The 10865-nt window shown below is 43.4% G+C and overlaps 1 protein-coding gene across 1 annotated transcript in view; it reads right to left on the reverse strand.

Moving 5' to 3' along the window:
• plecb (plectin b) overlaps positions 1-8810 on the reverse strand; it is an 88030-nt gene extending 79220 nt beyond the window's left edge. The window contains exon 1 of the mRNA XM_026371331.1: positions 8621-8810. Within this exon, the coding sequence (XP_026227116.1) occupies positions 8621-8711 (91 nt within the window). The 5' untranslated portion in view covers positions 8712-8810. The remainder of the gene's footprint in view (positions 1-8620) is intronic.
• Between the last annotated feature and the right edge of the window lie 2055 nt (positions 8811-10865).

Below are 10865 nucleotides of genomic sequence, written 5' to 3' on the forward strand. Positions count from 1 at the left end.
GTGTGTGTGTGTGTGTGTGTGTGTGTGTGTGTGTGTGTGTGTGTGTGTGTGTGTGTGTGTAAAACAAACCCAACAGTTGCCTGGAAAAGTGTGACTCTCATCGCCATTCAAACCAGTCCAGTTTTACTGAACGTCACAGGTGCTAAGTTTACTAAAAGAAGATGTTACAATCAGCTCGGAGGCAGGCGCTGTAATCTGTCACACTGTTTCTGAGAAGAGGGAGACGAGAGGGGAATCATGACTGCACGTGCTGCACCGGCATGTGAGTGTGTCCATTGCACATTTAGCGAACATGGATTTAAGAGCTTGAAAGGGGAATGAGGGAGATCATAGTTTCATTTTCATTTCAGAATTTCAGTTTTAATAACTGTCAGTTGCAGTTTGCCATCATAATCAGTAAATAACAGTCTGCAGTATAAAAGTGTTTAATTATTAATGAACCAAGTGAGCTGGAGAATAAGTATCACCCTGTTGTTTTAGCTCTAATATGTCTTTGAATATATCAGTATGATTCACACTTAGGTAGTGTGCCATTTAATTGGCAGGCAGTTTTGGAGACCAAACATAAAACCTCTGACAGCAGGCCCGCCGTCTCATCTTACACGTCTTCCCATCTGAACAAACTACTGCTGAGCGTGAAATCAACCACATACCAGATCGATGCTAAGTGAGAGGAAGACTCCTCTGCCCCTTAACTTCACGCTCTGTGCTTTCTGCTTCTTAATTTCTGCTTGTGTCTCTTCCTTCTCTCAGTGTCACTTCAGCACTTTGACTTTTCTCCTTCCTGTCTTGTAACTCTCCCACACTCTCTGGGTGCGTTGTCATCTTTTTCTGTCTCCACTGAACATGCACAGGGACTTTCTGCTGAGGGGGCGCCACGGTGGCTACTGGCTGCAACACTCCCAGGATAGGTGGTGAGACTTGTCCAACATGTCTGACAGAGTTACATCAATTCTTCCAGAGACCTTTCACCAGCCCCCAAAACTGACACCAAGATGTAGAGTATGTCTCTAACCCACCAGTGAGAACAGCTGGAACAACTTTGCATGAGACAGGTGAAATATTCCACACCCATACACCGTACCCACTTTTCAAGCTTCTCAAAATTCAACTGCGGCCTGAATAAAAGTTGCTGAAGAGCAACAAGAGGTCTGCCGTGCTGTTATTTCCCAACACAACAAAGTTCAGCCGTGTCAAAGAGCAGCGACGGCACTGCAGGAAGACTAGAATTAGCAGTGATTCACGATCAGAAAACAAACAGTGGGGTGCTTTTTATTTTTTCTTTTCCAGTTTTTCAGTTTGACCTGTGGTTAGAGGAAACACAGGCACACCCTTCAGAGACCCAGTGGTCAACAGACACATGAGGCCCTGTTTAGTTTTACAGCAATCAGTCATCTCAGAAGCTACTTTATCTATGAAGGACATCATCTCTTTTACGTAACTCCAGTTTGTGCAACCCTTTTTCGGTGAGACCAGATTCAGCCACGCCATTTAGGGTAGTTTTTAACAAAATGTGTCTCCTGTGAAAGCCGAAGAGAATTTGACACTGGAAGGTATTTGGAGCTGCTAACACGCACACATCTCTCCTCCGTCTTTGGTATCTCCGACCAAAAGAGATTAAGCGATCTGCTAACAGAGTAGAATGTAACGTGTTATTCCCTCGTGCATGTTTGTAGTCCCCCGACAGTGTGTGTGTGTGTGTGTGTTTGGAAATACAAGTCAGTGTGTGTGTGCATACACGTGGGGAACATTGGCTGTTGTCAGCTGTTTGGGGTGACCTGCTGTGACATTCCTTTGTCGGCAGCGACTGTCACACAAACCGGCTCCAGTTGCCCTGAATACCACCGACCACCAATAAACTCTTTGCCTTTCCGTGTGAGAAAATGACAGCGCCGACCGAGAAATAGAGTCTGACTCTCTCGCACATCATTACCTGTTAATACACATCACGAGTGAAGGGGAACTTCCAAGTGTAGCTCACTTAGTAATCCCCCTAAACTCCATTTAAGTCCTATTAGCAATAAAGCTGAAATGTTTCCACTTGCTCTCTTTTTATTCAATGGGAATAAATTACTTCTGCTATCAAAAACTTCTTGTGATCCCTCACAGGGTGCTCCTTCACAGTGGACACACAGATTTCTAGTAACTCCAGCCACAGTGGAACAGATGGTAATTCACTTACTGTACGAGTGTGTGAGCCAACTTGTACACAGTCAGCTTTCACCGTCCCTATTTCTCTGCTTTCTTTGAAACTATACAAATGGTTCTGTGTTTACTATGACAAAGATGACTGAGAAACTACATAGCGCTACTGTCACACAGCATTCTCTGCAACCATTTCCGAAATAAGGAATGGGATTAAATTCAAGGTCAATTTGAGCACTTGAATACAGATGAAATTGGCAAAACAGCTTTTGTTTGAGATCAAACATGCCTTTTCAATAATGAATTCCAGAATTGTGTCAGGAAATGGCCAAACACCTGTCAGTGTGTGGTGAAAATAACACCCGCACCAACAGGCTGTAGAAATTCCAACACTTAAATTTAGAACTAAGGATTTTTTCGGGCCTGAGAAAGGCTTCAGTAAACGTTAGACCCAGTTAAATGTTGAGAATGTGGAAAAAGACTCGAGACACAATGGGTAACAAATGGACTTTGCATTAAAGTCTGAGGATTCATGATTTTTGTTTTCTTTCTTCAACACCTCTAAATTTGGTTATCCATCTCTATTTCTCTCAAACACATGCACTGTGTCCAAGCACACGCACACACACACACACAATCCTGAAATGTCCAGTTTTAAAGCTCATCGGAAAGGGGAGGGTTGGGAAACGAGGGGGAGGAAACGCTCTCCCTGTTTTGGAGGTGGTGAATCCTCTGCTTTTTAAAAGACCTTCTACAGTAGTATGTTGTAACAATGGCATGCGTGTGTGCGTGTGTGTGTGAGTGCGTGTGTAGAAAGCTGTAGCACATCAGGATGTTTTTGATTTCGCTTTTAAATCTTTATAGCTCACTGGAGCCTTGCAGTAACAATCCCAGACTAATACTGGGCTTAATAACGCGTCCCAGCCCTGCCCTACAGTACAAAGCAGGAGGAGACACACAGATTCTTTGTGTCAGACAACCCAGGTGTTACAACCTCACTGTTTTCCACACAAATGTGTTTTCCACACCATTTTTCCGCCAAAGCCACAAAGCCATGTGTTTCAACCCTTGTAAAAGCCAGGAAGAAACTCTAAACGCTTAAATACCACAGCAGCCCTGGTTGGTGTAAAAAGAGCAGTAAGGCAGTAAGTCTGAAAGTCCAACAGTGGCAGGCTGTAAACCGAAAGGTCTGGAGATGGCATGTGATGCATGAAGGCATTATGAAGTGACAGCCGCCAGTCAATCTGCTAGTTAGGAAGTTATTATGCAGACTGAGTGCAAACAAGACATCCAATTAAACAGGACCATCAGCACATTGCTACTGTGCAGATACACATCTGTCTGAGTCAGCAACGCTCAGGCAGGAGGTGGACTTTGGAAACAGGCTGGAGTCAAGGTTGGATTTAGAGAAAACATACAATTTATCACACTTTAAGACTTGAGTTCATTTGAACAGTGTCTATGGTCCTCCTTTTTCCGTTTCCAAGAAATAAAAGTAGCGAGATGATAATAAAGGTTGAAAACAAGACAGTAGTTTAGCCAAATCACCTGGGTTACTGTCTCACTGCCCCTGTTTCTTCCTGTTCCATCTAAGTCCTTTTAGATATTTTGCTTTATTACAGATTTCTGCACTTAACTTGGTGAGTGAAAAGTTAAAATTACTCACAGGAGAGACGGCCAAAACAAAACAAATATGACCAAAATTGTTTGAAACAGGGATTACCATTTAGCTGATGACTCACTTCCTGCCTTCAAAACCCCGAGTTCCCAGACAAGAGTTATCTCTTAGGAATTACTGTCATCTCTTCATGTGCGTATCACATGGTACTGAATACACCTCAGCATCGAACCTCACTCCATTGTCTGAACATGTAACCGTTTTCTATTCCAACACCAAAGGTTCAGACGTTGAAGAACAGCAGCTTCTGTTCTGCAAAACTGTTATGTGTTTGACAGAAAGCCCATTCGATTGGAGAAGCATCCCTCCAGAGTTTCTCTCTCTCTCCCTCCCTTAAAAGGAATCCTAACACAGGGGAGTTTATCACGAACTGCCCCAAACTAACCCCTGACCTGAGCTGTGTGTTACTGCTGATCTATCCCAGGCAGCAGGATGCTGAAACACATGCAAAATAAAATAAATAAATATACAGCAAAAAAAAAGAAGAAGGAGAAGAAGGAACACCGTCTTTTTTTTTTTCTTCTTCTCTCATTTGCTCTCACAGGACAGCAGCAAAGCAGCATGACTAAAGGGACAAAGCTGAGCACTTCCTAACACACCGCACACGCACTGGGCACACGCTGCATGAGTTCAATGTGTTTAACAGAAATACAGTATAGCTCCATTAATGTGTTTTTCTTTCTTTGTATGCCAACCTTACTGACAGACTCAGTAAGGTCCCATGTCCTGCGTCATCAAGCTACTGTACCTGGACGTACACACATGCCACCACAGAGTTTTCTACCAATGTCCTACTTTTACCTGGCGCTGTCGTCTGCGTATGGCTGACCTGAATATGAATCCAGCACTGTTTGTAGAAGCAGTGGTCAGAGTGGGCTCCAGCTAAAGAACAATACTGCAGTGGCAGAAGGAAAATACACTGCACATATTTTCTTGATTTTTGATGATGTCATGTATAATAAAAGAACTTTCCTGAATAGAGCATATGAAGAACATATATTCTGTAATGCTTTAAGGCCATGTCATCATTCAGAATCCTGCCTAATGTAAGACACATATTGAAGTATAAGACATAAGGAACCCAGCACCGTCATATGAAACATCACGCCGAACCACAAACTAGATGAATGTATTTGGATCCACACATCCTCCCACCACAACACAGAATACCAGCAAAGCTCTTAACCTACAGCTACTGCAGGTTAAGAGCTTTTCTCAAGAGCACTCCAACATGAATAGTTCTCACTGACACTTGCGGCACACAGCCAGCATAAAGACGACGTGTGAAGTATATGATGGCCAAAAAGAAAAGATCCAGTGACCGGTCGCAAGCCGGTGTGTGTGAGATGGGAAAACACGATCTGCTAGGTGACACTCATCACTTTTAAACAGGCAACACCCGCCAAGAGGTCTTAATATACATTAGTTATGTATGCACACGCACACACACACACACACTAACATGCTCAGTTGTCTCGCGGCTTTTTAAAGAGTTCATTCATTCACAAATGTGTGTGACAAACGACTTCCCACACCACTTCCCAGTGTGCACATTGACACATACTGTAAATAGAGTCCACTACAGTCACTCATAAAGACAGTTGTGCCCTATGTATGTATTAGCCTAAAAGGTGTGGTGATAATAGAAGCTTTTACTCCTTAGGACATGTACACAGCAAACATTAAGATTTATCAGATTTATTCACATACGGTTTGGATTCTTGTTTCCCTCTATACACATCAAAGCTCCGCTGTTGAATAATTCACAAATGCTTGATTTTTCAGCCAAGAAGAAAGTGGAATTTAAATTACTCTTCTCTACAATCAAGGCTGCCAAAAATAACTGCTTAATTGGCTGGCTCAATATGGCCGTGGCTATATATAGGGGATATTTTCAGCCCTGTGGGGGCTTTCAACACACACACACTGAGGCAAAATATGGATGCCAGCCGTGGTTGTGCACCCTCGGCAGTCCACCCGTCATGCACTATGGCAATCCCCCACTCAGGTGGCCCAGTAACATCGGCATCAGCTGCTAGCATAAATTGCATTAGGGGAGAGTGGGAAGATGGCCAGGTCCTTACCGTCCAGCCAGTTACAATTTAGGACAGGCAGAGAGGCAGCAGTGGACGTATAATTAGAAAGAGCAGACTGATCTACTATAATCACATTTTAACCAATTTGGAAAATATCAAATCTAACATGATTTTAAATACTTTATTAGATATTACCACTTTAATCTGGAGACATCGGTGTAGTATGATCAAGAAATGAGACTGGAGGGGAATTTTTCTTACATTATGTGCCCTCACATGAATGTAGGCCGACAGCCTAAACGTCCTCTTTGCAGTTTATGCCGATAATGGGACCAGTCAAGTTAGAATAATCTGGCATTCAGATAAGCAAACACCTGCACCTGAAAGTGTGGTTCTTAATCTACAGGGCATGAATGATCCTAGGCAAATCATTTCTTTGCATGGCAGCATGTTTGGAGATACCATGGGACAGCTTTCTAACGTCTAGCGAGGGTTTTACATATCAGCCGTAGTTGTAGCCTGTCAAATGGCTGTAGCCATCCAAATGAGAGCACATTTCAAAATGGATCACCGTGTTCCTTACATGTGAAATATCCTAAAGCAATAGCAATCTTAGCATAGTTTTTGGTGCACTGTGTGTTGAATAATCATAAAGACAAATCTGTTGGAGAGAAAAATGCACAGTTAAATGCACAATAAAACTGGGGCAAGGTGAGGAAGACAAGAACAAGGAAAGGCGTATGGGATAGTGTGTTGTCTTCTTCAAGGATACAGATGAGAATCTCGGCAGCACAGACGCTCACGCTTCCGACAACCTTGTGAATATTTACGAACCAAATACTTTCCATTATCAAGCAACTGCAGGTGCATCAACACAAACAGCCTAGACATCCACACTGCAGATTATTACAGCCAATTAGCATCTACAGTACAAAATGTGCACAAGTTTTACAAGTCTCTCTATAGTTTTCCAGCCTCTACAGGACCTCAGCTGTCAGATTTAGTACAGAAACTTGTTTTTATTTTTTTTTTTTTTTATTGGAATATGACGAAGTCAGACAGCGCTCCCATTGGCTGTGTCATCACTGTGCCTTAATAAGGAGAGGAGGACCTCAGAGGAGCGCGGACGCTGTTGAGGAAGGAACTCGGAGGAACGTCTGGAACATAAACACCTGCCACACAGCCAGCTCCTGCTTCCCATTACCTCCTGGTGGAGAAACATTACTACAAACACAGAGATCTGACACACGCTGATGCACATGCAAACACACATAGCACCGTGCTCATTCCGGTGGTTCAGTTATCAAAGTGAATGTGATAATATTGTTGCTAAGACCGGTTTGTGGCCCTCTTCCATTCTCTGGCATGGTGACGTTTAATTACGCAGGAGATCACTTCACTCCTTCTACAGTATAGTCGCCAAAACCCCTTAAAATCTGGTTTGACTTGATAACAGTACACAGCCCCGGTTTATGTGTCACAGAGCTATTTCCCTTTGTGAGTTTCCTACCAAATCTCACCTAATGATACACAGTGAAGCAGCCAGGAGCAGCCGCAAATACAATACCACTGGCAATGGCCCTGTTTGTCGACAGTGATTATATAAACATCTAAAAATAATGTATCATCTGTAATCATACAGATGCAAAAACTACAGCGCAAAGCATCATTTAAAAAAAAAAAGACATATGAGATGGCCAGACAAATAGACACTCTCACAGAGACAAACATGCTGATGCACAGAAAACAAGAGAGAGTGATTCAGCACAAGCCCCGGTCACTGGATTCTCACCACGAGAGAAAAAAGGAAAACTGGGGCAGTATTTATAGAGGAGCTCTCACTCGTCCTGATGTTCTGTTACAAGCAGCAGATGGGGGGGGGGTATCTACTGGAAGGAAAAGTGGAAGAATACGAACGTAGGAGACGTGACAGGAATGAAACCTAAACGACAGCATGAAATGAAAGCACCTCGAGGATACTGCTGACACCTCGTGAGGTGGCAGGATGATGTGTTGCTTGGATGTGGGTTTTGCTTTCACCTTTGAGATCTAACTCGAGCGTTTCCCCCAAATCTCCATCCTCCCCTCTGTCTCCATCTTAATGTCCTTACTGCTCGGAGATTTCCAAAAAAAGGAAAGTATGTAAAATAATCCAGCGAAGGCATGTGAGGCTGCTCACTGGATGAGATGAAGGGATAAAGGGATAAAATGGGATGAAAACTTGAGAAGAAAAGCATGAAGTCCCTGAGGTGTAATAATGAATTTCACTGTTGCTCACCAGCACCTGTCCTGTGTGACTGGAGACGGGGTAACAATCAGCAGCGCCCTCCGACTTAAACTCAGCCCTTCTCTTAGTCTCGCCGAGGTCAGAGGTCAGCAGAGCCTGTTTGTTGCTATGGTCACATATCAAAGTGGAGCACTCCTGTAAATCCACCGGACTCGCGCACACACGCGGAGAGGCAGGGCAGGAAGACTGACAGCAAACATGTGCGCCAATCAATAAAGCGCTCAGCGGTCAAGGGATGCTGTGTGTATGGCTGCCGCTCACACACACACACACACACACACACACACACACACACACACACACACACAGCAAGGTGCATATGCAAACAGTCACATGTTTGCACCTGTGCAGGGTCTGATAATAAAACAAATGAAGACAAATGAATAAAGCCCGTCCCCTACAAACACACACACACACTCTTCCGTCACTGTCCTGCAGTACCGTAGCTGTCATCACCGAACCACGAGTGCCTACCTTTATACTTCTCTCTGACGTTTTCATAAGCCTGGATGAAGTCCTGCTCCTCGGCGTTGGGAGGCAGGTAGGCGGGTTCGTACATGGCCATGCCGGCTCTCTCTCTTCTTCTTCTCCTCCTCCTCCTCCTCCTCCTCGTGAGGTTAGCTTTTTCCTCTGTGTTGCCTGGATGTGTGGTAGACAGCTTGTGCTGTCCTCCGTCTGCTCTCAGAGCTGTGTGTGAACTCTCCACAGCACTCAACTTCATTCCACAGCCCCGAGCCACACACAGACACACACCCCCTTTCTCTCTCTTCCATACCCTCCCATAGCCTGGCTCAGAAATACTAATATAAATGTCAGGCCCCTCCTCTTAAAGACACACAGGCTGGACCAGCATGTGTGCTGCTTGCCAAGCACAAGCACAGCAGCAAGGTAAGCAGAGCAGCAGCATAAGGCTCTCTAACACTTCAAATGAATTAGACTGTGATGGATGGTAAGTAGATTGTGTAAGACCACTGAAAGCCCACTTTCCCTGTCACACAAGTGCCAGAAAAATCTTAACGCTCTCAACACTAAAAAGTACAACAAGGGTTGGTATATCAGCCTGAAAAATTAACCCAATGAATTCAAAAAACTGGACTTGGTGACTTGCAAAATGACAGAAAAGCAGCGCTCACAAACACAATAAAGCAATAATATACTTACTCTGAAAGGAAACAGAAATGTATACTGGAGCATTACTTTTAACCACTAACATTATTTCTGTAGATTATTATGGGGATTTGTGTGGTCTTATTCCACGGTTGGCCTTAGAGATAAGTTTGTGTTATGACTGCTACTGGCTGTTATTTCACATCGGAATCCAGTGAGTCACGGAGGTGCCACCAGATGCCATACTACACAGCTAATCACGGTTCACGTGGTAGGAGGAATACTGACGAGGAAATCCATGCTAACAGTTAGATAAATAAAGACCTGGATTCAACTTCGTGACCTCAGCTGCCCCAGACAAAAACTAGGAGGAGAGTGTGATGTGTGATCAGCGACACTCTTACAATTTTAAAGGAAGTCCCACGATTTCTTTTTCCCTTCACACACACACAGTATGTGGACGTCTGTAACTATAGTGTGGCAGTTTATCCACAAAATGTAGTTTTACTAGGTTTAGACGTAATATATTATAAAATGTTATAGTGAATTTTGTTTACTCAACATAAGGTATCACAATGTTTTTCTAACAAATAAACTAAATTAGCATCAGAACCTTCAAATGTTTCTTCTAATTAAATTGCATGAATGCTCTGTCATTACTTATTATGTCATGAATAGCTAAGACTATTTCAGTTATTGATTTTTACAACCTAATTGAATCATTCTACATAAATAGTAAGCATCCAGTCGCTGCAGCACTTTAGTTAGCCATCCAGTTTGTGTGTTATTTTCCTGCCAGTCGCTGAGAGACTTGCTGCCTGCAGAGCGATGAATACATTTAAAGGAAGTTGCAGTGTAGATATGCCCTTGACATCCACCAGAAACACTGTGCAGCCACTGAATATTCACCAGATGTCCCCCCTGACCAGCAAAGCTGACGACAGTCCAGAGCAAAATAAATTATAGTTAGAAAAACAAGGTCATCGGAATTAAAAGTAGCTGCTTGATTGCTGTGCCAATAAATGATAAATTCATACAGGCTAATTTGATTAATAACAGTTCTGTTGGAGCACAAAAATATATTTGTGCATATTCTGTGGCTCAGGCCAGTAAGACTGTGTTTGAATATGTAAAAACTCTGGCATGTCTTGCTGAGGAGTTTTATGATGACACGCCTCATAAAAATGATGAGGAAAGTAAAGACGATAATTCCCCTGCAGTATTTCCCTCATTTCCTTCAGGAATCTGTCGTAGTACAATAGTGAGGATATAATGTAGGGAACAGGAAAATCCCCTCAGCTCAGCCTGACTATCAGACATTTCTTTGGCCAAGGACGAACTAACGTCAGCCAGGACACTTTCCTGAGAGGAAATACGATAAGTCCACTCCAAACTCTCTGCTGCTGCTGCTGCTGCTGCTGCTGCAGAGGTGTGTGTGTGTGCGTGTGTGTGCATCTGTACAATATACTCATTCAACCAGGATATTCTACTACTGGAGTTGGACACACACTGTGTGTCCCTCATGCTTTCTCAATAGTTTAGGCTCAACTGTAGATCTTTTTTCTACTCTACTGTACTCCATCGATTAGACCAGAGATATATGACAGTTTTG

This window comes from Anabas testudineus, chromosome 16, assembly GCF_900324465.2.
Source record: "Anabas testudineus chromosome 16, fAnaTes1.2, whole genome shotgun sequence".
In the NCBI taxonomy this organism is placed as follows: Eukaryota; Metazoa; Chordata; class Actinopteri; order Anabantiformes; family Anabantidae; genus Anabas; species Anabas testudineus.